This window comes from Chinchilla lanigera, unplaced genomic scaffold, assembly GCF_000276665.1.
Source record: "Chinchilla lanigera isolate Chin_1 unplaced genomic scaffold, ChiLan1.0 scaffold00040, whole genome shotgun sequence".
Classification (NCBI taxonomy): Eukaryota; Metazoa; Chordata; class Mammalia; order Rodentia; family Chinchillidae; genus Chinchilla; species Chinchilla lanigera.
Genome location: NW_004955441.1, coordinates 5,008,528 through 5,035,048, shown reverse-complemented (window position 1 = coordinate 5,035,048; position 26,521 = coordinate 5,008,528). Strand labels below are relative to the sequence as shown.

Genomic DNA, 26,521 nt, shown 5'->3' with positions numbered 1-26,521 from the left:
GTGCAGGCTTATAATCCCAGCACTTGGAAGGCTGAGGCAGGAGATCACGGTGAGTTTGAGGCCAGCCTGGGCTACATATGCGAGTTCAAGGCCAGCCCGCACTACATAATGAAACCCTGTCTCAGAAAAAGAAAAGAAAAGCTTGAATATGCTCCCAATGCCCAGTGAAATTACTGACAGACAACTTTCCAGGCAATGAATTTTTATTTCCAGTTGTCTACTGCCGACTCCATACCCAAGAATGCCGCGTACACTTGCAAAGCACAGGCCTTCTCGGACAACTCTGCATCCTTCCCCCGCCTCCTAGAGCGGCCCTGCTCTCCCCTCTCCCGCATACCCTTCTCCCGAACAACGACCCCCACCAGCCGGCCAGGCAGGAAGTCACCCTTCCCTCCAAGCCAGTAAGACTCCTGCGGAATTTGTCCTCTCTACCGGCACTGCTCGTGACCGACTGATAGATTCAACTACGTGTCCCCAGGCTGCCCTAGGAGAGCTTCGGGCTTCCCCCTACACACAGCCCCTCGCCGCCTGCACCTCCTAAATCCGCTACGGCGGGCTCGCAGGATCCCTGACCCATACCTTGGCGGGGTTGGTTAACACCTCCTTCATGTACTCGGCCACAGTGATGGGGCCGGTAGACTTTATTTTGTACACAAGATGCCGCAGCATCGGCGTCACCCGGTTGTTTTCCGCCGGCTCATTCCCGGAGCTGAAGTATTTCCCCCTCCAAGAACAGGGAGCGACTGAAACACACGGAGTAAGCAGGCCCCGTAATCAATATTAGTATTTACACGTGCACGCAGCCTCGGCGCTTTCCAGGCAGCTTCGCGCACCCTGAACTCCGCCCCAAGCCCAGAACGCGGACAGACACGCGCCTCCCGCCCGCGAAACGCAGGGAAGACAGCGCTTCGCCCGCGAACACACAGCCGCTCGGCGGCCGGCGCGGACTCCAGTCGCTAGCGCCGAGCTCCCCCGAAACCGAGACACCGTCGCGGTGACCCAGGCGTTTTCCACGGCAGTGGGGTTCTACCCGGAGCACTCTTACCCGCGCGAGCCGCGCAGCACAGCTGCCGGGCAGCGCACCTCACCAGGACTCCCATGCCGAGCAAGGAAGGGGGCTCAGCCCGGTCCCGGGGGCGGTGAGTGCAAGCACTTCCGGTGACGTCACGCCGTAGGGGGAAGTACGTCACGCTCCGAGCGGAAGTGAGCTGCGAACTGTGCGCGCGCGTGCGTTGCGAGCCATGGAGGCCTCCAAGGAACCTTTGGAGTTTCATGCCAAGCGGCCTCGGCCCCGGGAAGAGGTGTTCGACGATTCAGACGAGGAAGACAGTGGTCAAACTCAGGATGGGTTCTCCCTGGAGGAAGTGTTACGGCTCGGGGGAACCAAGGTATGGGCCACAGGCTCCCCCGGGAAGGGGAGGAGGCGCGGGTGCAGTAGTGATGTAGGTGAGCGGCGCGCGCCAGCGCGGGACAGGGTGAGCGTCCCGGACCCACGTCCCAGCCTCGGAAGGTGCTGGCAGCGCTTGCTACGCTTTTTTCTCTGCTCTTTGCAAAAGAAAGTTAGTATTGATCGTTTTATGCTGTGGCCTTCCTTAGCAGGTAGGCGAGATCACTCCAGCAGGTTGGAAAAAGCCAACTTTTTGGGTCTTGACCTCATGGTTCCAATGTTTGGAATGCCAGTGATGTTAAAAATTTAATTTTTACTCTCACTTGTATTTGCGCGTACTCGCCGTACGCTCTGCAAGCCATCTCCCATGGCCTGAACGTCCTAAGAGAAACAGTAAACAGACTTTCTGGATAGTACTTCAGGCGCCAAGTAGTAGTAGGGAGAAGAATACGTGGGATGACAGCGAGGAAAGTCGTGACAGTTTCGGTGACATGATCAGGGAAACCATCACGTAGAAAGTATCTGAGCAAACACCTATGGGAGTGGTGTGAAGGGTGGACGTCCAGTCAGAAAACAGCAAATGCAGAGCGCAGCCCAATTGTACCATAAACCGCAGAAATGCCACTGTAGTTGAGGCAGGGTGCAGGGGAGAATAGGAGAAATGAAGCTTTAGCCGCACGTTTGATGCAGAATTTTTGAATGGAAAATGCATATGAGCAAGCTTTAAAAGGTTATTGAGGATGTGGGGTACTTAAACAGTCTTACCCCCTTTTGTCTCCTGCCATGCCATTTCCCTTCTAGGAAGCGGTTAATTTTACAAGGGTATTTTATATTTTCCAGGGATGTTCTGTACCTCACCATGTAAATACATATACACTTGATATATATGCATGTGTTTTTTTACACAAATGGGATCGTATACATTACATTTTTCTTTCCTGTTTTAGAGCTTGTTCTGTATTGGTGTATAAAATTACATCACTGTTTTCATAACTGCATAAATCATTGTATGTCTTACCTACCTGGCCATTTATTGTGGCTACATAAGATGTTGCCAGTGTTATGCTATTTTAAGTAATACAGTTTATTCCTTGATTTTTCTGTTTTGTGTTTTGAGAGAATGATGAATTTGCTGATCCTGTCCTAGTGGTTTCTGGGTTTTATGTGAAATTGGAAAAAGTTTTCCCTGTTCTGAAAAATTTTTTGGTTATGCTGTATTTCTCTTGCTTTCCTTTTTTATATTTAAATCTTTTATTCATCAAATGTTTATTTGATGTAGGGTAGTCGGCCAGGTAACACCGTAATAATTCAGTTCCACAGAGTTCGAAGATAAAGTGTCAACCAAAATGTTATATTTGTAATTTGTTTTTAACCTACTTATGTTTTCATGCAGCAAGATTACCTTATGCTGGCTACTTTGGATGAGAATGAGGAAGTGGTGGATGGAGGCAAAAAAGGAACAATTGATGACCTTCAAGAAGGTGAACTGAAAGCATTTATTCAAAGCCTTAGCTTGGCCAAATATTCAAAATCTTTCATTGAGGAAGATGAACCAGCTAAAAAAGAAAATGCCAGCAAAAAAGAAGCAAAAGTATCTAAAATAAATAATAAAAAGCAAAATAAAGCAGAAAATGAGAAAGTATTGGTCCGTAAGGCAAAAAATAAGGATATGCCAGAAAAACATTCTGATAACAACAGCAATGCCATGCCAAAAGTAAAAAAAGATAAACAACAGGACATCTTTGAATTTTTTGAGAGACAGACTTTGTTGCTGAAGGCTGGAGGCAAATGGTATGATCTGGAGTATACCAACGAGTATTGTTTGGAACCCCAGCCTCGGGATACTGTGTCTAAGTATAAAACCCTGGCTCAGAAGCTGTATGACTGTGAAATCAACTTATTCAAAAATAAAACAAATAATCAAAAGGGAGGCTCTTCTACCTGGATGAAGGCAATTGTATCATCAGGGACACTAGGTGACAGGATGGCAGCCATGATTCTTCTTATCCAGGATGATGCTGTTCACACACTGCAGTTTGTAGAAACTCTCCTGAACCTCGTTAAAAAGAAGGGCAGCAAGCAGCAGTGCCTCATAGCTTTGGACACTTTCAAAGAGTTACTCATTACGGATCTTTTACCAGATAATCGGAAGCTGAGGATTTTCAGCCAGCATCCTTTCAACAAACTGGAACAGCTGTCCAGTGGCAACAAGGACTCAAGAGATAGAAGGCTGATATTATGGTATTTTGAACACCAGCTGAAACATTTAGTAGCTGAATTTGTGCAGGTCTTAGAAACTTTAAGTCATGATTCATTGGTAGCCACTAAGACCCGAGCCCTCGCAGCAGCTCATGAGCTCCTCTGTAACAAGCCTGAGGAAGAAAAGGCTCTTCTTGTGCAGGTGGTAAATAAACTGGGAGATCCTCAGAACAGAATAGCCACAAAAGCCTCCCATCTGTTAGAGACATTACTTTGTAAACATCCAAATATGAAAGGAGTTGTGTGTAGTGAAATAGAAAGGCTCCTCTTCCGCTCAAATATCAGCTCCAAGGCTCAATATTACGCAGTTTGCTTTTTAAATCAAATAGCTCTCTCCCATGAAGAAAGTGAATTGGCTAGCAAGTTAATAACTATTTATTTTTGTTTTTTTCGGACTTGTATCAAGAAGAAAGATATTGAATCAAAAATGCTTAGTGCCCTTTTAACAGGTGTGAACAGGGCATACCCTTACTCCCAGAGTGGGGACGACAAAGTGAGGGAGCAGGTGGACACTTTGTTCAAAGTGTTGCATATTGTAAATTTTAATACCAGCATTCAGGCCTTGATGTTGCTTTTCCAAGTAATGAATTCTCAGCAGACTATATCAGATCGGTATTATACAGCATTATACAGGTAAGTAAATAGCATTCCACTGTGCCAGTGTAATAACTGGATCTACTAAAGCACATGTGCCTCGCTGCTAGGCAAGAGGAGGACCCACTGAACTGGACTTTAGGCCTTCCTCTGCAGCTTGCTAGTTCCCAACTTCGAGTAAGTCACATACTACTTCCTACTATTTTAAAGTTTACATTTTGCTCCATTTGTCTTCAATCTTGAGATGTGAAGGAAATAAGCCACAAGTATAATTGAACTGTCTTTCTCCCGCTTACCCTCAGTTCTCTGTCCCCTCTCCTGTCCAGTAATTCGTTCGGTGAGGTCCTGTTTTGGGGGGACTTTTTTCATTTGTTCTCTTCCCAGTACTGTGGATTGAATTCAGGACCTTCACCCTGAGCTATATCCCCAGCCCTCTGTAGTTTTTATTTGGAAACAGGGTCTCAGTAAATTGTCCAGTGTGGCTCCAACTTGTCATCCTCATGCCTCAGCCTCTCAGAGTGCTAGGATTCTGTGCCTGTGTCACGGCATTGGCTTCAGCAAGTACATTTTGAGTGCTTGTATATGCTGCTCAGTCCGTTCATGCTCCATGTTCTTCCACACGCTCAGGCTGTGGCACAGTGGAGTCGCACCCTTCGAGGCACTTAAAGTATGTTAGATAAAGATTTTGCTTCCAGTACTTTGCAGCTATCCTACAGCTCACCCACTGAGGCATATTTTGAACAGTGTGTAAATTCTTAGGAACTGTTCAAGTATACCAACACGCTACATTACCAAAGAATGCAACCTATTTAATTGTACGTACTTTTTTAAGTACTAGGGATTTAACCCAGGGGAGCTTTACCACTGAGAAACATCCCCAGGACTTCCAGTTTTTTTATTTGAAATGGTATCACTGAGTTGCCCCGACCGGCCTTGAATTTTTGACCTTCCTGAGTAGCTGAGATTACAAGTGTATCCTACCACACCTAACTACATACATACTTGTGCGGAAAGATGTAATGTCATGGTTAATAGTGTAGACTTAAGCCAACTGAGTTTGAACCCTAGCCATTAGTTTACTTTGTAACTTGGGCTAATAGCTTAATTTTCATTAAAACTGATAGTAGATGTAACTAGTCCTGTTTTATCATACCTTAATTTATTAGAAAAATGCAAAGCGGATCACCTATGTCATGGTTATTATCAAGATTATAAAGCTTGCCCAAAGTCATATAGCTAGCAAAAGACTGAACTGGGATTTTATTGAAGACTGATTATTTAGTATATGTGTTTGCTTCTTGTTACTGTAACAAATGCCTTGAGATCATCAGCTTATTAAGAGGTAAACTTTTTGGCTCACAGTTGTGGACAGAAGGCCGTGATTGATCAGCCTGCTTTTCTTGAGGCAGCATCTCATGGCAGCATGCATGGTAGAGCAGAATCTCTTGCTTAATAGCCAGGAAGTGAAAGAGGAAGGGACCAGGGTTCAAATTTGCCTAGCAGGTCCCCAGAGCACCCCAGCCCCTACCTCTGAAAGTCCCGCCATCTCCCAGTTGTGTCACACTGGAAAACAAGCCCTTACCACATGTACTTCTGGAGGACACTTTCCATCCAAACTATATGTGTTGACTGTGTTAATCCTCACCTGTATGTTAAGTTCTTACCTACCTAAAACATGCTATCAAAGTATTGGCTGCTACTTTAAATGTAAATATGTCATAGTTCTTTAATCCTGTAAATGCCTCTCCAGTCTCAGGCACAGTAATTTGTGCAGGGTTGTACAGACATTGAGAGGCTGAGTTAGGTAGCAAATCTATGTCTACTGGCTTGGATATTTCACGGCACTCATTTCTCTGGTACACTAAAAAATCTCAGAGGTCTTTCCATAACTCTTTAAAAAGCCTACAGTTTTTTAAAGCAACAAAAGCTTAATGTTTTTAGTTTGGTTGAAAATGTAGAGATTTTGATTTCTTTATCCATTTAATATCAATGTGGTTTAACCAGGATAACAACTCTGAGGAAAAGTGCATTCCTAAGTTCTTTTGATTACTATTTGCCAGTAGTGCTCACAGTGGATTGCTCTAAAGGCCTTTTAAGCCATTTTAAAATACTTACTTGCTCTTGGGTTTACTGAGAATGCTTTGAACTAAAATCCCTAATTGAGGGATCAAAGAAATAATACGGTTCTGTTTCCAAAGCTACTAAGAACTTCAGGAACATATTCTCTGTAAAATGGTAGAGGCAGTCCTCTCTAAATTCTTCTTAGATGTTTCCGTTAATGTGGCTGGGATTTATGACTAAAAGTGAGTTGAATGAATAGAAATACTGAAAAGTTTAAGTGTGAAGAAAAGCTGAATATCTCAAAGTATCACCGAGGATGTTCTGGAACTACCCATCTGACAGTTGGGGAAAATGGGTATGCAAAGCAGTGTGAACACTTTACAAGCTTAAGTACTTTGATTTCTAGTATTAGTGGAAACCATCTGTGGAAGTACATAGGACAAAGGAAGTAATGACCCCACATTATTCAAGCTAATCTGGAGGATTGTGTTAATTCTTAGTGTCCTATTTTCCTGAAGTCCAGACCAATCAAGGCATTCAGCAGTTAGCACAGAGTATACTGAAATTATCATAAAAGGGGGCTAGAGGTGTAGCTTAGTGCTTAGAGGGCATGCTAAGTGGCGCTGAGTTCAGTCCCAAACCCCAGCCCCTGCCAAATGCAAAATGAAAATTATGAGACTAAGAGTTGAGCTGCCTGCAAGAGACTTGGGAGAAAAGAAGACACAGAAGAGCTGTATAAGTTCAAGTATTTGGAAAGCTATGATAGAAAAGGGTAATTAGATTGTATTGCTTCAGAGAACAGTAGAATTCATGGTTGGAAATTACACAGGAGTAACTTACAGCTGTAGATAAAGAAGGGATTTCTAGGGGCTGGAGGTATGGCTCTGACAGAATGGTTGACCAGCATGTGTGAGGTCAGGCTTCCATTCCCAACAGGGAAAAATAAAAGAAGGGATTTCTACCAAAACAGACTGTCCAAAATTGGATTGAATTCCTTGGGAGCGATGCACACCCACATACTGTGAAGTTTAGGCACTGGGCTAACAGCAGTGAACAACACAGACACAATTCTTGATCCATTTGACCTTGGGTGAAAGGGTAGGAGACTCAACGAAATAAAGTTTGTGAAACAGTGAAGAACATTCATGGAAGTGAGAGAATAATAGAGGAACCATCCAGGCATGGTTGGCACACACCTGTAGTCCCAGCACTCGGGAGGCTGAAGCAGGAGGATCACCTTGAGTTCTAGACGAGCCTGGGCTCGTAGTGAATTCAAGGCCTTCCTCCTAAACTACATAGCAAGACCCTGTCTCAAAAAAACCTCCAAAAAAGAGAAATCAGTTCTAGATCTGTGGACATGCAGAGGTGGGGGAGAGCAGTCTGGATAGGATAATGTGTGGGAGAGATGTTACACAGCCAGTACACGGGATCAGACAACCTGTGAAATCTCTAATTTTCTGCTATTCGTAGGTGGCCTTCACTAGAACCATGTGGAGCCCACCTGGTCACTAGCAAATAGATACTGATGCAAGGCCAAAAACCCAAGAGTCTGGTCCACTGCGTCATAGGTTTTTGTAAGTTTTCATTACTTGCTTTTGGATTAGCCCTTCAAGTGATGTCTTGTATCTACATAAAAATCATACAATTAAGGTTGGACCCTCTTGATTTATAAAATACTTGGAAAAGGAAAAAAACCACACACACACACACACACAAAAAAAAAAAAATGCTGCTTTTTATCCTTAGGGTACCATCATTCTTTCTCTTCAGGCCCATGATTTTCGTTTTACCTGTTTAAACAGAAATGATCTAACATAAGCAAGACATTTATCTGAAAGATGAGATAATGTAAACTGGTTGTAAGTCTCTAAAATGTGGTTGTTGAGACATTTCTGTAAGTAAATACTTGATCTTAATTTCATTTTACAGAAAGATCTTGGATCCAGGGTTGATGACGTGTTCCAAGCAAGCAATGTTTCTTAACCTTGTCTACAAATCTCTGAAAGCAGACATAGTCCTGCGCCGGGTGAAAGCTTTTGTGAAGAGGTTGCTACAGGTTACTTGTACACAGATGCCACCGTTCATATGTGGAGCTCTGTATCTTGTGTCTGAGATCCTTAAAGCAAAACCAGATTTAAGAAGTCAACTGGATGATCATATGGTATATTTTTAAACTGGTATTTAAATTGAATGGGGGATAAAATATTCTTTGTTTCAGTGACAGTAATATAGTTTCTGGAGCATATCACAGTGTGAGCTCTAGAGTCAGATGGGCCTGAATTTTAGTGCCAGGTGTACACTTAACCATGTGGGCATGTTACTTGACCCTTCTACAACTAAAGGCTGCAATTATGTAGTTAGGGAAGATTATAATCCAGTTTCCTCAATTATAGATGGAAATAGTTGCACCTGCCTAATTGGGTTATTTCCAACACATTAGCTACTTATTTGAGAACTGAGTACTTTCAAGTAATAAAGTTCCAAAATCTCAGTAGTTCTTGGCTCAAAACTTTGGAGCCAGGTATGGTGGTGCATGCCATAATCCCAGCGTTTTAAGAGTCTGAGGCAGAAGGATCACAAGTTCAAGCCCAGCCTGGGCAGCTTAAAATAAAAATAAAATTTAAAGGACTGGGGATATAGCAAATCACATAATTAAATACTTCATTGCAGCTTTCACTTGGTTAATATTTCACTTGATTAACATGTTTTTGTTAGGAGTCTGACGATGAAAAATTCGTTGACATAGCAGATGATGATGATGTGGAAAAATTCACTGATGCAGACAAAGAAACAGAAATAGATACAATGAAAAAAGTTGAGACACAGGAAACTGTGTCTGACACAGAAACCAAAAACCCAAAGACTGCTTCCTGGGTACACTTGGATAATTTCAAAGGTGAGGTGTCTTTAGTCTTTTAAGTTATTCTCTTGATTTTTAAACAAGAGAAATAGTTTCCTGTTTGATTGTTACAGAAATTACTTTTTTTCCAACAGTGCTAGGGATCAGATCCGGGGCTTTGAGTATGCCAAGTGCTTCACACTGAGGTACATCTCCAGCCAGAGAAATAAATTTGTAAAACAGCCAGTCACCATTATCTTCATTTTAAAAGATGATACATTTTCTCATAAAGCTTAGAACTTAAGTATTTTTAGAGCTGTGAAAACACAATGTGTTTGCTGCACAGTGAACCTCATTTCTTCAATAACAAGTTTATACCTTTGATCCAGTGAGTTTCTTGGCCTTACCTGAACATGAAAAGGCTGCAAACATAGAACACATAGAGATACACAAACGTGTTTTACACAACTGTGATTTCTGAACAGAAGAATTTGGTCAAATATTGTGAATTATGTGAACCTTTTGGTTATTTTAACCGTCATATTGAGCTTTTACAGTTTCTTAAAGTAGTGTTTTACGTTAGAAAATGTTCTATGAGATAGAAACCCTAAGTGGTTTTTTTTTCCTTTCACACAAACTGAATTTAGAAAAGAAAGCTTAGAAATGCATCCTCTTCATTTGAGGCTGTGGAGAAAAGAAGACTGACCTTTGAGGATCAAGAAATGTACCAGACCCATTTCATCAGCCCTGCTGTGGGGCTCATGGTTACGTTAATTCATCTCCAAACGTGAATTTGTCAGTGAAGTACAAAGGAAGTTTGGTAGCAGCCAAGAAAGTTTTTGTAAGAATTTATCAGTTTTCTTGATAATTAAATGGAGAATAATCCTTTCAAAAGATGACAAGCATGTACACTGAGACAGTTCATAGAATGTTCTGAAAAACCTTGTTTTAAATTTGTGTGTTTTCTAAACACGTATATGTATAAATTCCTATTGGAACATCTGAGTAAGAATTACTTCTGGGTATGCTTTAGTAACAAACACCTGGCGCACTCTGCAGCTCCGGAAGACTAGACCTGTCTTCAGATTATTTCCATCTTCACATTTGTAACTTTTTTTTTTGGCACTTTTTTTGCTATTTGAAAAGTGTTGAATGGGTTTTTTAGTGCAATAAACCTGTTGCCTGGTTCATTCAAGAACAAATATCAGCTTAGATACTAAGTATAATTCTTGAAATGGCTTGGAGTTTTTCATCTAGGATGCCTGGGTTAAAATGTTAAAGATTGCATTTGGGAGAACATTTAATGGTCATAGTTTTTGTGGCCTCTTGGCTAGGAAGAAAGCATATGAAAAAAACTGTTTTTTTTGTTCTTAGGTGTCAAACAGTTAAATACTTATGATCCATTCAGTAGAAATCCTTTGTTCTGTGGAGCTGAAAATACAAGTCTTTGGGAACTCAAAAAGGTAAAATAATTTCAAGCTTTCTCAGTTCATTTGTGCTATATATTTTTGCCCTTATAGATTTAACACCTTGAAGTGTTCGTTTTTCCTGTCACTGATACATAGTATGAACATTACATTTCCACGTTAGAGAGAGGGTACTCTGAGGTGTTCACCCTGTAGAAAATTCTAACTAATATGCATGTAAAATAAGGATATTGTACCTGTCTTACAAGTATTGCTTTTTGTAGGTAGATTATTGCATATAATAGCTCATAAAATGGGTGAACTTTGCTTTTGTACATCAGGTATCTGTGGTTTTGTGATCACAGAATTTTTGCCAATAAAGTTACCATTTAAAATGCATGGGTGAATCTTGCAAGGTCACAACTACTTTCGTAGTAATCCCCAAGATGTTGTCTTTGTCATTGTGTTAACTGTAGCACTGAAAGTATCAAAGAAGTGAAGGGTAATACTCCTTTTGCCCTAACACAAACAAAGCCCGTGACACCAAGCTGCACTAGGTAGCCATTGTATTCTTCCTACCACACACTTGCAGAAAAGAAAAAAAGGCCAATGTCACTTCAGAATGATAAAGCAGGAAGTGGTTGATTTTTTTATCTTGAGCTTAAAGTACACAGCTTTTCAGTAGTCCGTGTGGTAATTAATGCACCTAATCTGTGTACCTAAGGACAAAGGCTGTCTCTTGTCTTGAGGAAGGCTGCTTGTGTCACTGTTGCAAACCCATCTACACCTTTTTCAGGAAAGAACAGCTTGAGAGACACACTGGTTACTTGAACTTGGATATTGGGAGACAGTGGCCTGAAAAAGAATGAATTGGTCCTGTTGCTTCAAGCAAATATTAAAATTTTAGAAATGTAACAACTGCATTAAGCTTCAGCAGTATCCCAGTATGTAGAAACTTGGCATATGCTACCACAGAACTGCGTCCCCAGCCCTTCCATTTTTTTATTTTGAGAGAAGCTCTCACTAAATTGCCTAAGCAGGCTTTCAACCTGTATCCTTCCTGCCTCAACCTCCTACATAGTTAACATTAATATGCAAAAGTTTTTTTCTGATGAAATCAGAGGTACAGTGTGCTCTTTGTAAAATAAATGGTGCATTAGAAGGAACTGCATAACTTAGTATTTTTCAAGGAACTAGTACAGTTTTACACATTCATGTGTGGATAAAACATATATTCAAAGTAAACCAATTCTAAATACGCAGTTCAGAAGCCATTTGAACAGAGTTTCGGATTCAGTATTATAACTGATGTTCAGTTTTGGTGCAGCATCAAAGGAAATCCAAACTGGGGTGAAAGAGGTCCTAAATCCTCCTTTTTTCCAACAACATATCTGTGTGAGGCCAGATTTTCTTCATGTTTGAATTAAATAACACGGAATACAGAAGTGGATAAAAAGAAACTACTATCTGCTGTTAGCCAGACACCAAAGTGATTTGCACAATTGTAAACTAATGTTACTCTTCTTGCTGTCGCCATTTATTTTCCATAAACATATGCAGTGGACTTACTATTTTCAGTGAACTGTAATATTAAATTCTTCTGTTATAATTTCTAATAAGTATCAGTCAATATAACCCAGTAAAAAAGCACTTGTAATCCTTGATTTATAAGTGTATAAAATGGTCCTGAGACTAATGTTTGATAGTCACATTTCTGATGTATTGGCTTAAGTTTTAATTCTTTGGACTTTTTAAAATAAGCTCTATGTAGTAAGAATTGATCTTAGAAATACTGACATTATTCATACTTCTCTTTTTAGTTATCTGAGCATTTTCATCCCTCTGTAGCCCTTTTTGCAAAGACTATCCTTCAGGTGAGTCTAAAATACTCAAAATAGGTAAGAAAAAATTAGTAGTATAGTTTTTGATAGTGAAAACAGGTCATACAGTGTTTTATCCACTGGATAGAATCATTTAGATTTTACTGCCCTTGTAAAGGGAGCAGTGGTTTGTTTACTACAGAGTAGCAAATAATTCGTCCCACTCCCCAAGATGAACAGAAATATGCCATAGCAGTTATTTAGTAATTTGCCTCTTCAGGAGAGAGTCCCCTCCCCTTTCCATTTGCAGTGTTTTGTCCCTTCAGGATTTGAGTCCTGACTAACGGTATTTTTTTCTAGTATAATGTGCACAATTAGGATATTTAAAAGGTCATTTATTACTTATTTGTGCATTTGATACAGTGTAGTACAGAAGCTATGTTTTTCCTTTTTTCCCTTACATAGACCTATTTTTTTAAATTAAGTTCTTATATCCCCACTTTTCAGGGAAATTATATTCAGTATTCAGGGGACCCACTGCAGGATTTCACACTAATGAGATTCTTGGATCGGTTCGTATACCGAAACCCAAAGCCACATAAAGGCAAAGGTATGTTTCTGTTACATGAAATCGTTTTCACTTTTGATCCTTAGCAAATAATTTGAGCATACAACTAGGTTTGAGACTGTCATGATTTTACATTTCAGAAAATACTGACAGTGTTGTGATGCAGCCAAAACGGAAACATTTTATAAAGGATATTCGTAGTCTTCCTGGTGAGTATGAAACCAAAAGGACAGCACAAGACAACAAAACATACATTGTGTTAATCCTTGGCTCTACTTTATCAAATAAAATTTCACATACATCCAATGTAAATAAACAAAATGGTGTAACTAACTCCTGTAACTGTCACCCAGCTTTAACATTGTCACCGTTTTGCCATTCTTGTATCATCTGTACTTCCATTAATGACCCCTACGTATATAATTCATATTTTCAGGCTCTTTAACATGGGCTTAGCAGAACAAAAAACACACAGCTGGCTCTGTCGCAAAGCCTTATTTTTTATTTATTTGCAGTCCTGGGGGTCAAGCACAACCTTGTATCAAGCAAGGCAAGTGCTCTACCACTGAGCTACATCCCCAGCCCACAGGGCATCATTTGAAAATTAGTTGATTTCTTATATAGACATTTAGTAGCCATCTTCCTGATCTGATTCTGTTTTTCTATTCACAGGAGACTTTGCATAGCAAATCTGACCTCCCTTTTTCCAGAGATTAGGGTTGTTAAGACTACAAATCATGTCATATACAACTGTCTTCACAGATATCCAAAGATCTAAAAGAGCTTAAAGTTTAGAAGGTGTTTAGAGTTAGAATCCAAACTGTCATCTAATCAGAATGAATCACAGATTTTAATTCTAAAAACAGAAAGCTAATATTCCTTTTTGTTGTTGCTTTTTGAGACCAGGTCTTGCTATGTAGTGCTGGCTGGCCTCGAATTCACAGCAGTCCTGCCTCAGTCTCCCGAGTACTAGGGTTACAGGTGTGCACCACCACAACCCGCGCTAATACTGTAGTTCCTTCTTATTTCTTAGTTTTCCTCAGCGTTAAAGGTTTTTTTTTGTTTGTGAGTTTGTTTTGGTACCGGGAATCAAACTCAGGACCTTGTACTTACCAGACAGGCACTGCACCACTGAGCTAAATCCCCAGCCCCTTCAGTATTAAAAGTTTCAAATTTGTTTAACTGTACTCCCTGTGTATAGAATGGCAAACATTATTGTCATTTTTCTGAGACAAAAAAAATGTCAAACTTCTTTCTTTCTCCAATTTTTTTATTAGTACATATTTGCCATACATAATGAACACATTCATCATAGGGAATTCGTACTTATACATAATGTGTCTTAATTCTTTTTTTCCAATTCTGCTCCCTTCAACCCTTCTCTCCCCAACCCCCATGTACAAAAGATTTGTAAGTAAAAAATGGCAAATTTAAAGTGATTGATCATTAAGAGAACTCTGAGTTTTTAATTTCTCTTGAAATTTGCATCCTGGATGCAGTGTGAAGGGTGATGCAAGAACTCTGTTCTTTCACTGTGACTGGGCAACACTGCCTACTTCTTCCCTCTGTAGCCAGGTACTAGTTTTAAATGTTGAGTCTTCTCCACGCACACTTTTCCAGAGACTGTCCGTACGCCGCAAGCTCCCTTCTGTCCACCTTCCTCACATTTTAAGATTATACAGTTGTAAACATGTTTTAAGAACTTGAGCATAAAGTGGATTACTATGATTAAGATGCACTGATTTATTTTGTAGTGAACAGCAAGGAGTTCCTTGCAAAAGAAGAAAGCCAAATACCAGTGGATGAAGTGTTTTTCCATAGGTAATATACATAATACAGTTTCATTTGGGAGAACTATTTAAATTCTTAGAATGCATAAAATGCTTCATTAACATTGGCATACTGTTTAAAGATCAGAGAATATGTCTGTATCTGTTTTTGTGGAGGCAGTATAAGTCATTCATGTGCTGATCTTTCGATATCTTAGTGAAACTAAAGACAGTTTGGGGATTTTAGTAATTTAGCATATAAATTTTGGTTTGCAAACCTAACTTTGTGGAGTTCAGTCTGCATAACTTTTTAATACAGTAATTTTTATAGGCATAAAGCCTGTTACTAGTTTAATGGACTAATAACTCGAGTAATTTGCCCAGACAGTGGCTTTAGAGGAGAATTAAGAAAACTCATTGTGTTATTATAGAAAGAAATTGTAACCTACTAGTATTATTGTTAATGCCTGTAATAGTAATCTTATTAGATTGGCTCTGGGTGTAATTGGGTGTGCTTTCTAAAAATATTTAATGTGAATAATTTTGAGGGTATGATGCCATCAGGAAAAATGCTAAGTTTTACTGTGTCTTAGCATAAGAACAGGGCTGATGAATTATTCAGATCTGAAGTCATTTAGAACCATGCTATTCTTAAATCACTGGTGTTGAAGCTGACACACCCTTTTACTATGCTTTTGGCTTTGTGTTACTGTTTTTTCTTGCAGTGCTGGGGATCAAGCCCAGGAGGATCTCATACATGCTAGGCAAAGGCTGTATCTCTCTCTCTCTCTCTCTCTCTCACACACACACACACACACACACACACACACACACACACACAACTATGCCATGTCCATTAACATGAATTTGGGTAGTTTTTATGAAATACTAGTTTGTAAGTAACTCAAATCTTTGAAATTTATTGCACTTCGTTTTTCAAATGTTCACAGCTCTTATTGAATTAAAAGCTATTTATATATTAAATCACTTCATTTATATCTATTTGAATATGTGTAATGTGTGTGTGTGTGTAGGGCCTGAGATTGAACCCAGGCCCTTCACACTGCTACATCTTCAACCCTTTTAGGGAGGGAAGAGGGGTTGAGACAGGGTCTTGCTATGTAGTTCAGGCAGACCTTGAACTCACTAGGAAGTCCAGGGTGACCTATAACTTGCATCAGGGTAGCCTATAACTTGCAGCGATCTTCCTGCCTCAGCCTCCTGAGTGCTAGGATTATAGGTGTGCACAACTACGCCTAGCTTCCTTTTTCATTTTGACATAGGATCTCACTAAATTGTCCAGGTTGGGCTCACACTTGTGGCCCTTCTGCCTTACCTTCCCATAGTGCTGGGATTATAGGTGTGACCCACTAACCCAGTTTATAACAAGCTTTTATAATTGTTATTTGATTGTAATAAGGTTGGCCCTTTAATATGATTAAATGTATAACATTCATTTTATTTTAGGTATTATAAAAAAGTTGCTGTTGTAAAGGAAAAACAAAAACAGAATACAGATGAAGATAGTATAGAAGATGTGGATGATGAGGAATTTGAAAAGATGATTGGTAATTTTCTTTTGTTGACTCGGTTTGTAAAGTATTGTTAGAAGCAAGTTTAGTTTTTAAAAATTATTAGCTGTGAATATTATGAAAATCATAATAGAGGCTTAAATATTTGGTAACTTACCAACATTCACTTTTTAAAAATGGTTCTTTGAATAGTGTATGTTGTGAAAATTTTATTTACATATTAACTCTTAAGGCAAAATCTTTTATAAAATATTACTCAGTTGTTTTTTTTTTTTTAGGAGACTAGGTCTCACCATGTACTTTAGGCTGGCCTTAAACTCACTGTGTAGCCCAAGCTGGCCTCAAACTCACAGTGATCCTCCTGCCTCAGCCTCCCCAGTGCTGGGATTATAACAATGAGCCACAACAACTAGCTCATAATCTTATATTATTGGTGGCAGTAGTCTCATTTTATGTTTTTTATCCATAAAACATGAGAAATTTTAAGTAAAAATATAACAGACTGAAATGAAATACATGGGAAACTTAAAGGCCTCACACTGGTTTCATTTTTGTTGCACATTATACCTACTAGAAGTGAGTACTTTAGTACTGTAGTTCTCCTGCAGTAAAGAGAACTATAATTACTAAAGGTTTGGGTGTTCTTTTGTTGCTTGTGTGTGTGTGTGTGTGTGTGTGTTTTCTTTTTGAGACAGGGCCTCCATAATTCAGGCTGGTTTTAAACTCACTTACGTATCCCAGGCTAGCCTCGAACTCATTGCAGTCCTCCTGCCTCAGCTTCCCAAGTGCTGGGATTAGCCACCATGCCAGCCTCTGTAATTATTAATAATTTTAATTTTCTTTTTCCATTAAAAAATACTGGAAAGATTTTGGAATTTGCTGAAAGTCACTTTAGAGATTTAATTAAAATCGGTATTTCACAGGCTTATATACACTGATAAGACACACCAGCGGTGGTCACATTTGTATCATTTTGATGCTTATCATATACAACAGAATTGTGACTTACTATAGTCAGTTCAACTGCAGCACATATTGACCTTGTTATTCTCTGCTGTGTCTCACAATCTGTATATTCTCTGGCAGACACATTTGAAGATGATAACTGTTACATCCCTGGAAAGGAAGACCTTGATTTTGTAAGGTAATAATATGCTTTGCTCTTCTCTTTACTGTCACAGCGTTTCTGAAATTGTTATCCCTTATCACAGTATACCTGAAAACTACATCATGTACAGGGGAATGTATTGCACCAAGTCTGGGTGGTATGAGTACAGTAGTTCGATTTTGACTTTCATAATTCATATTACTATCCTTTAGCGGTGCATAGTTCTCCTTTTAAGTCGTTTAACAGTTTAGTGCTCTGTTAATCATCAGAATATGTTGTAGAAAATACACCTCATTTTACAAGTTTTTGGTTTTTTCCAGCAATATGAAAAAGAAAACAAAAAGAGCTAAGGATAACTTCGAAGATGAAGATTCAGAGGGTAGTGACGATGAATTTGGTAACTTAGATGATGAGGAAGTTTCTTTAGGAAGTATGAATGAAGAATTTGGTGAACTTGATGAAGATGGAGGAACCTTCATGGCTGTATCAGATGAGGGAAGTGAGGGCATTCCAGGTAAGCCATTTTTAAAGCTAAGTCACTCACTGTATCTTCTTTCCTCACTCTTAAGGCTAGTTTTCCCAGGAAAGGGTTTTTGTTTTTGTTTTACTTTTTTGTTACTGTTGTTGTTCTTTTTGAGACATGATTTCACTGTGCAGTTCAGGCTGGCCTTGAACTCACTTTGTAGACCTGGCTGGCCTCGAACTTACAGTGATCCTCCTGCCTAAGCCTCCTGAGTGCTGGGATTACAGCTATGTGCCACCATGCCCAGCATAGTAAAGGGTTGTTTTGGGGGGTTTTGGTGCCAGGAATCAAACTCAGGACCTTGTGCTTTCCAGGCATGTGCTGTGCCACTGAGCTATATCCCCAGTCCCAAGGTTCTTAAGTATGGCCCTGTATTCATATTAATGCTGATATACCCAGAAACATAAAAGGGCCCTTTGCCTTCTCACTTGGAGCTTAAGGTTTTGTGGAAGGAGGTTTTTTTTTTCCTTGCTTTTTTAAAAGCAGCTCAGTTTTGAGTGTTTGACTTTTATTTTAATGAAGTTACCCTCTCTACAATATCTGTTGACTAGTTATGTTGACTCTTTGATGCTAGGATAGTAATTAACAAGGGGCTAGGGGTGTACTTCAGTGTGAGGGCTCTTGAAGAGTATACACAAGGCCCTCTGTTCAGTCCCCAACAACACAAACATTAATAAACATTCTATAAAAGCTAGTCATTATTCATCAGTCCTTCAGCATTAAAAAAAGACCACAAATAAAGATAAACACTTTATCTTATTGTTGTAAATTAGCAGAGAGCACCCAAAATTGTATCTTGAAGCTGTTTTCTAACCTTTCTTCATGTTGTCAGTATACACAAACCTACCCAGTATCCTGCCGCTTACTCTAGACCCCAGGAGGTTTCTTGTTTGGAGCAGTTTGTATTATTTGGTCTCATTCATCAAGGCATTTAGTAAATTGTGTGTGTGCACAAAATACAGAACTTGGAATTACAAAATCTTGAAAGCCACGTGGAATAGCATTATAGTATGCTGTCTGTGGACTAAAGATTTTAGTATACTCTGAGGTAGTATTTTCCAGCCTCTGTTCTTAAACTACTTTGTTGCAATTTTTTCTTGGGTACTAGAACTTGATGAAGTCAACCCCAAGGACAGTACTAAGAAAAGTAAAAAAAGAGGTGCAGGTGACTCTGACTTCGCTGGCTCATTTCAAGGTAAGAAAATGCACATACGCTCTTAAACCTCAGCCGTGTCCGTGTGAAAACAAGAAATAAGCTGTTCTCAATTGGCTGGTATAATTTAGGTGGTTTTTTTCCTTAAAGAGGTTTTTATAATATTGCGCACAAATTCATTTAACCGTTTTTCTCTTCCTATGTTCCTTCCTTTCACATTTAAATATATCTGGTTCCTCTCTTCATCCATGTTTAAGGCATTCAAATTTATGTAAACCCTGAATTTTCAAGATACCTGTTGCCTTTTTCTCTTTCTCAACCAATTATTTGCCATTTGACTCCTAAAAATGTTTCTTTATTAATCTTTTGATTAATAAAGGTAGAACAATTCTAATCTCAAAATGTATCACTAGCAGATATGAATTATTTCTGCTAATTTGTTCTTTAACTTTTTTATAGTACTGTGCTGTACAGTATAAGACTTGTAAGGTGCTGATAAAAGAAAAAAGTGCCATGTCAGGTGGTAGTTTTAAGTTTTTAATAAAAATGTAGGAAGCACTGCATGATTTACTTCTAATGTCTTTCTAGCTTCTGCTTACTGGTAAATATTGAATATAAGTAGACTGAGTTAAATAAAAATAATTTTAAAATATTTTTAAACATTTTAGTTACATTGGTACTTACACCTACAAAATTTGTATAGGCTCTTTAAAATGCAACTAGTAATATTTCTCAATAGCTAGATCATTTAACTGGTAAATATTTAAATTATAACCTGTTATTTTTCCAAATCTTATCTTCCCTTAAATGTGATATAATATTACTTAATAGCATATGCTCAAATACAAGGCACACTTTTCAAGATAATCCCTCCAAATAGAAATGTTGCTGTAGCACAAGTCCTGCTGAGCTGGTTATTATAAGATGGTCCCTCAGTAGCCTTGTTGTGAATAATAAATGCTATTTCAGACATGGAAGATTTCCAGTGTCAATGGATAATAATTTGGGCCACGAGTTAAAGGATACTTGGCAGAACTGATTGAAACAAAGGGGGGAATTTTATACAGATTTAATAATTAATTGATCCTTTGGGTATTATTGTACACCTAGAGATCCTGGATATCATTAAGAGTAAACACTCCTTAAGGAAACGTTAAGACATGCTTACTCACTGAAATACACATAAATACCTACAGGATGAATGAAAGCAAAAAAACCTCCCAATGCTATGCAGATGGGTATTTACACAGCTAGAGATAACATAAATTTCAGATTAATAAAAATTAAGATGGAGGCAGGGGGTACAGCTCAGTGGCACAGTACCTGCCTGGCAAGCACAAGATCCTGAGTTTGATTCCTGGCACCCCCCCCCCAACAAAAAAATTAAGATGGAATGCTTTAGAAACTATTTCATCAAAAGTGGCTCTGACATGTTTACAGAAAAACTTGTACATAATTGTTCATAAGACCATTATTCATTAATACCAAAAAGTAGACAAGACCCAAATGTCCAATAACTGATGAATGGATAAATGGAATGTGGTATGTGCATAGTGCCATATTATCCTGCCGGTGGAATAAAGTATGATACAACTTACTGATGACATAATAAACGTGCAACCAGCTTTTTCATAGTCAATAAGACATCTAAATTAAAGTTTTGCTTTAAGTTAGACATCTAATTTAAAGTTGTGTAAAATGCATCTATGTCATTAGTATTTTTATCTTGCCTGATACTATGGAATTTCCTCCAGCAGATAACTACAATTGTATTTTTACTCAAATACAATTTTTAAATAAAATCATGTTGAAAATCTTCTATTTTTTCCAAAATCACTGAATTTAGCATTGAGTGATATATATATATATATTTTTAGGACCAAGAAAAAAGAAACAAAACCTCAATGACTCCAGCCTTTTTGTATCTGCTGAAGAGGTAAGGGTGATGGACTGTTTAACAAGGTGGTGGCTAATCTTATGTTATTTTAAGTTTCCTAATATATACCTTTTTTTTTAAGTTTGGCCACTTGCTGGACGAAAATATGGGATCCAAATTTGATAACATTGGCATGAATGCCATGGCTAACAAAGATAGTGCAAGTAAGTGACCTGGATTTTCAGTCAAAGTTTGCACAATAGCCTTGGCCTGGGATGTGTTTCAGTGGCAGTGTTTGCTTAGCGTACAGTGAGGCTCAGTTTGATTCCCAGCACGGGGGAGGGGGGATAAAATAGCTTTCACTTAAAATTAGAAGATGGACATTTTTGGAGTACCTTTTTTAGGGTACCCTACACTCTGGAAGGGGTGGTTTTTTCATATCTTCCCTCTAGATAATATAAGATTAAAATGTATTTAGGCCACAGCAAAAAATGCTACATGCTACAAAAATTGGATTTTACATGGCAGTGCGAACTACTTCAATATAGTGTAAGCTTGCTAAAGGTAAATTACGTGCTTAACTCTGTTTAGTTACTTCTGATATTAATAGTTTTCTATGCTTTTACAAGTGAAAGTACTCGAGAAAGAAAATCTTTATAGAGCATTTGTTCTTTTCCCTTCCTTAGTGTTTTATTTGTAAAACATGAGTCTTTGATAATAAAAGTAGAAGAGCAACAAACAAGTGATGGGTTGGCTTGGTGGGTGGAAGCCGCAGGCCATGGGTGACCTGAAGCTCTTGCTACTCAGCAGGCCACTCTCTGGGACTTCAGCATCTACAGTGTGACACACTCATCTTTCTTCTTTTTAAAGGTTTCAAACAGCTTCGATGGGAGGCGGAACGTGATGACTGGCTACACAACAGAGATGTGAAAAGTATCATCAAGAGAAAGAAAAATTTCAAAAAGAAGAGGCTAAAAAACACTCAAAAAACTAAAAAGCAAAGGAAATGAGAGTTATTAAAGTAAAATATATCATTTTACTTACTCCTAATTTTTGCTATTGAACCATTTTTCTTGATCTTGCTCTCTGGTTCCATAAATTCCAGACTGTTCAATGGATTTGTAATAAACTATAAATAAAAATAGTTGTCATTTATAACACCATGTAAAAATGTTAAATTTAACATTGAGAAGAATCACTTTTATGTTGCTACATAATAAAAAAGGACTACATAGGATTACCTATTTTGTGTACAAGCTCTGTCCACTTCACTGATGATTATAAGGAACAAATGTTACATTACTGTACTTTGAAGTACATAATCTCTTGTTTAATCCTAACAATCCCATGAAGTAGGTATTCTAGATAGAAAGAAGCAGCTCTAAGAAGTTAGCGAATGTGAGGAAAAACCAGTGTTAAAACCAAAGATTCAACATGTGATTTGCTTCCATCACCACCTTTGACGCTTCTCGTTCCAAAGTCTGTGTTCTTAACCCTTGAAGAATTAAGAACCAGCCACTCACAACTAGGTAACTGTAGGTGAGAACTTTCCCCGTTGGTCTCAAAAGGAACTACAACAGGAGGGAATAGTATTGTTGTAAGTTGACAGATTACAATACAGTCACTTCCCCTTTAATTATGAAAAATTAACTAGTTTATAGATTACCTGAAAAAATTGTACTGTATTTTTTAAGGGAAAACATACCTTCTAAGATGAAAGGAAATTTCTTACTCATTGTTTGCCTGAAATCTGATAAGAAAGAGAAACCTTAAATTAGATACGATTAGAAATTCCCTATATTAACACAAAGAGCCATGATTGAGTGTTTCAGCATTTATATGATGGGACTTGGGTCAGGAACTTTTTTCTAAGATCCTTGTAATACAGGAACTAAAACTTTTTCGGTAAGATTTGAAGTTGTACTTGCCTTAACTGAGCCTTCTTACAGATTTTATATATATACGATTTTTAAAAGTTGTGTATGTGGGGCCAGGGTTATAGCTCAGTGGCACGGCGGCTGCCTGGCAAGCGCAAGGGCCCGAGTTTGATTCCCAGTACCAAAAAAAAAAAAATTGAGATGATACAATTTTACAAAGAAATGATACTTAAAAGCAAGTTTCTAGTTTCAATATATAATTTTCTTAACTATGGATTTTTGTAATGGATGTCATTTTACTTGACAAATTAGAATAGTATTTGAGTTTGATCTCTAATTTTTTTTTTTTGGTACCAAAAATCAAACTCAGGACCTTGTGCTTGCCATGCAGGTGCCTGTGCCTCTGACTATATCCCCAGCCATTTTTTTGTAGTTGAGACAGGGTCTTGCTGTGTAGTTGAGGCTGGCCCTTGAACTCACTGCAGTCTTCCTGCCTCAGCCTCAACCTCCTAAAAGCTGAGATGACAGGCATGTGCAACCACACCCAGCTGTAAGTTCCTTCTAAATAACTACTGGAATGGTTAAAAGTACAGACTGAATGTCCATATCACCCTGGTCCAGTGTTCCAGTAAACTACTTTGACAAAGGTGACAAGCTTCAAAGATAGTCACAGGACATGCTTTAAGAAAATAAACTACTTCCTAATTTTAAAAATTGAGGGCCCTAATACAAAATTTTAACAAAATGTTCAAGCACTTCCTCTGATGTGTCGGAAGGGCTTTCAGGGCCCACGGTTGACTCAGAATACTTCGTATAGCCCAAGAAGGCAGTATTGTCACAATACAGTGATGTCACCCCTTTCTCAGGCTACCAAGCCAGGAATTGTGGCTGTTTCCTCTCTGCCTCCCAAACTAAGCCGGACAGAGAACACCTGCTCTTCCCTCCCAACTAGTGAAGTGCGTGGAAGTGTGAAACACGTTTATAAGGGAGATGAATCTCTCCTTTGCCCTTCCTCCCCTTAAAAACATCTAATACTCTGAAGCCATACAAGCATTTTCACCACAAATAACCACTAGCATTTACATCCAAAATGTATTAACAAATTGTATACTTCTCTAGGAAGCATTAACTTCTGAATTGTGATTACCTTGGCTTGTGTTCATCTTAGTAAACAAAAAATATGCTCCAAAAACGCCCATAAGTTCAGCTACTAAAACTCCTTTAAAGATCTTCTTTGCCAGTGGTTCCATAGTGCGAGCCATCCTAAATTTAACAATAACAATTACGTGTGAACTTGAATGAGTATATTTAGTCACACCTGTAACAGTCAGTCCACTTTGAGTTGGAAAAGTTTATATAGAAATAAAATATATATATTTTATATATTATATTTTATATAGAAATTAAATCCCAAATTACTATACATTTGTTTTAAGATACCTTATATAGTTTTCAATTTCCATGGTAAGGGACACAATAAACCACAGATAGATTAACTGTTTCTTGTTCCTGGGGAGTTGTCTTTAACTGCATTACTTAAGAGGCCTGTTTAAACTATGTATTCCTACCCAGTGTGGTGACACATGCCTGTAACCCCAGAACTCAAGCTGAGGCAGGAGGACTGCCATGAGTTCAAGGCCAGCCTGGGGTATATACTGAGTTTGAGGCGAGCCTGCACTACAAAGCGAGGCTCTGTCCATAAAATAAAATACAATGTGTATTCCTAAACCTCAGCCTCCAGTTCTCTGCTCCCCAGTCTCTAGATTCTGATTCAGCAAAGCTGGATTTGGCATACCAGGAAGCTGCCCTTTATTTAGAAGCTCCCCAAGTAACTGTGATACAAAAGGCCCATAAGCTACACGAGGAGGAAAGCTGATTGGGTTATGACCCAGACCTAAACTGCCAAAACTACAGGCAGTTTAGACCTTAACTCCCTTCCTATAGTTAAAAGTAATCAAAAAGTATTTGCTGGGTTGGGAGCTCCGTGGCCAGTGCGCTTAGCATGTGCCAGGCCCTAGGTTCAATACCCACCACCAAAAAAGGACAAAGACCAAAGAAGTTTCTTTCATTTTCTAAAGCTGAGCAAGAATAACAGCTATGTAACAAGAAATCAGAAATGGCCTCTTTCTGAATATATGAAGCATAGGCCCATATCTTTACTCTGCCTCCATACAGCCTGCAAGGGAAAAACGAAAGAACCAGCAGCTTGACTGCAGGTTTTACTCTTCTCCCACCTGTGCTCTGCACAGACAGGACTAGTCGTCTAGTAAGGCCCAGCTGTCTGCTCGCGGGAAGGCACTTGCTCCATTTGCTTCTGCCTCACTTTCACAATGCCTGAGGGTGAAGGTAAGTAATAGATTATTGTAAGACGCCCTTCCCCCAAACTCCCTTTTTTTTTTTTTTTGAGACAGGGTCTCACTATACAGTTCAGGCTGGCCTTGAGCTCACTTTGTAGCCCAGGCTGGCTGTGAACTCGAAACAATCCTCCTGCCTCAGCCTCCCGAGTACTGGGATTACATCCCTTTTCCACTTTAATGTTATCCCAGGCCCCCTACACACACCTGTTTAAATTTAAAACTACTACTCTTAAGAGAAATGATGCAATCAAAGGAAGTAAAAAAACTTAGACACAACCAAGAGGTGGATGAGTAGATGTGGGGAGCTGTTCTCCACAATACTGCACAGTACTGACAAAGATGTGCTCAATACAGAAATTTCTTGGATTACTTTTGATGTTCCAGAGGCAGGGAATGCACGCACGCGCGCGCGCGCGCGCGCACACACACACACACACCCCTACCTGCCTGTGGCCAGTTCCACAGCTTAAGGAATCCATCAAGACTTATGTTAGGAGGGGGTGATGCTAACGCCTCAAAAAATAAAGCTCCAGTAACACTGTACAATAAAGCATTTACCTTCCTTAAGAAGTGATGCACACGTTCCATCGCACTCCCGCAGGTTCAGGAGTGTTTCAACCGACTACAAAGCCCACGTGGGCAGACCACAGGGAACACTGTGGGAGCGGGGTGGGGGGCACCCGGAGGCCCTTCCGACCTGGCAGCAGAGGCACAGGCTGGACTTCAAAGGAGGGGACCTTACAGAGGGGCCGGGGATATAGCTCAGCGGAACAAGCACCTGCCTGGCAAGCCTGAGGTCACGAGTTCGATTCCTGCTACAAAATCTTAAAAAAAGGAGGGGCCCGCGCAAATGAAGCGCTCCACCAGCCGCACAGAACAGCGGGCTGCGAAGCACAAGCTCAGGGCCCCGCGCCGCGCCACGCCGGGATCCCGACCTGCGGCGGCGCACTGGGGCGGTGACGCGCGACGCTCCGCGCCTCCAGGAGACGCCACTGCGGCCGCGGTGCCCCGTCTACGCGCGGAGGCGGGTTCCCCGGCGTCGGGCCGGGGCTCCCACGAACGCAGCTGCAAGCAAGCGGCAGCACACGCGGCCCGCCCGCACCCACTCCACCCCGGGCCCCCAGGGCGCACCCGCGCGCCGGCCTGTGCCCGCCGCCTCCCACCACCTGGAGGTGCCAAGCGAGTGTCCTTCGCCTTTCGCATGACCCCGGAACTGGAAAATCTCCCAACGCACACACACACGCGCGCAGAGACACACAAACACGCAACACTTCTCGTCGCACCGACAGGGGAGTCAGCGCCCCAGCAGAAGCCCCCGGTCACCCCCTACCTGGGGCACGCGCTTCCTGCGGCGCATGCGCACAGCCGCGGCCCCGCCCCCCCGGCCCCGCG

At 40.0% G+C, this 26,521-nt stretch overlaps 3 protein-coding genes across 9 annotated transcripts in view; 1 reads left to right on the top strand and 2 right to left on the bottom strand.

The window, feature by feature from the left end:
• Ndufaf7 (NADH dehydrogenase (ubiquinone) complex I, assembly factor 7) overlaps window positions 1-1,295 on the bottom strand; it is a 17,967-nt gene extending 16,672 nt beyond the window's left edge. For all 3 annotated transcript variants that reach the window (XM_013517533.1, XM_005390873.2, XM_013517532.1), the window contains exons 1-2: window positions 1,046-1,295; window positions 580-743 (exon numbers count right to left, since the gene is read on the bottom strand). In XM_013517533.1, coding sequence (XP_013372987.1) covers window positions 580-743; window positions 1,046-1,274 — 393 coding nt within the window. In that variant the 5' untranslated portion in view covers window positions 1,275-1,295. The remainder of the gene's footprint in view (window positions 1-579; window positions 744-1,045) is intronic.
• On the top strand, window positions 1,219-21,905 carry Cebpz (CCAAT/enhancer binding protein (C/EBP), zeta). Its single transcript, XM_005390868.2, has 16 exons — window positions 1,219-1,388; window positions 2,781-4,279; window positions 8,231-8,462; window positions 9,017-9,197; window positions 10,515-10,603; window positions 12,367-12,420; window positions 12,874-12,976; window positions 13,075-13,143; window positions 14,689-14,755; window positions 16,171-16,271; window positions 17,322-17,379; window positions 17,664-17,857; window positions 18,975-19,061; window positions 20,897-20,955; window positions 21,038-21,119; window positions 21,766-21,905. Exons 1-16 carry the CDS (start codon window positions 1,242-1,244, stop codon window positions 21,903-21,905), a joined length of 3,162 nt encoding a protein of 1,053 aa, XP_005390925.1. The 5' UTR covers window positions 1,219-1,241.
• On the bottom strand, window positions 21,560-26,521 carry LOC106149255 (protein CEBPZOS). Of its 5 annotated transcripts, none has more exons than XM_013517534.1 (6): window positions 26,460-26,521; window positions 25,007-25,106; window positions 23,920-24,035; window positions 22,601-22,645; window positions 21,940-22,024; window positions 21,560-21,806 (listed from the first exon to the last, which is right to left on the bottom strand). In XM_013517534.1, exons 3-5 carry the CDS (start codon window positions 24,032-24,034, stop codon window positions 21,942-21,944), a joined length of 243 nt encoding a protein of 80 aa, XP_013372988.1. In that variant the 5' UTR covers window position 24,035; window positions 25,007-25,106; window positions 26,460-26,521; the 3' UTR covers window positions 21,560-21,806; window positions 21,940-21,941. The 5 variants fall into 5 exon arrangements, with proteins under 5 accessions (XP_013372988.1, XP_013372990.1, XP_013372989.1 ...); XM_013517536.1 differs by lacking the exon at window positions 26,460-26,521 and adding an exon at window positions 26,296-26,384; XM_013517535.1 differs by lacking the exon at window positions 26,460-26,521 and adding an exon at window positions 25,688-25,772.

Bases quoted from the DNA above. Each gene is read 5' to 3' on its own strand.
- Cebpz (XM_005390868.2), top strand. From the start codon at position 1,242: ATGGAGGCCTCCAAGGAACCTTTGGAGTTTCATGCCAAGCGGCCTCGG. The intron at 9,198-10,514 runs GTGAGGTGTCTT...TTTTGTTCTTAG, and splicing joins ACACTTGGATAATTTCAAAG to GTGTCAAACAGTTAAATACT. The intron at 14,756-16,170 runs GTAATATACATA...ATTTTATTTTAG, and splicing joins GATGAAGTGTTTTTCCATAG to GTATTATAAAAAAGTTGCTG.
- LOC106149255 (XM_013517534.1), bottom strand. From the start codon at position 24,034: ATGGCTCGCACTATGGAACCACTGGCAAAGAAGATCTTTAAAGGAGTT. The intron at 22,646-23,919 runs GTAATCACAATT...CTTTCTTATCAG, and splicing joins TAAGATGAACACAAGCCAAG to ATTTCAGGCAAACAATGAGT. The intron at 22,025-22,600 runs GTATGTTTTCCC...TTTTATTTATAG, and splicing joins ATTTCCTTTCATCTTAGAAG to TTTATTACAAATCCATTGAA.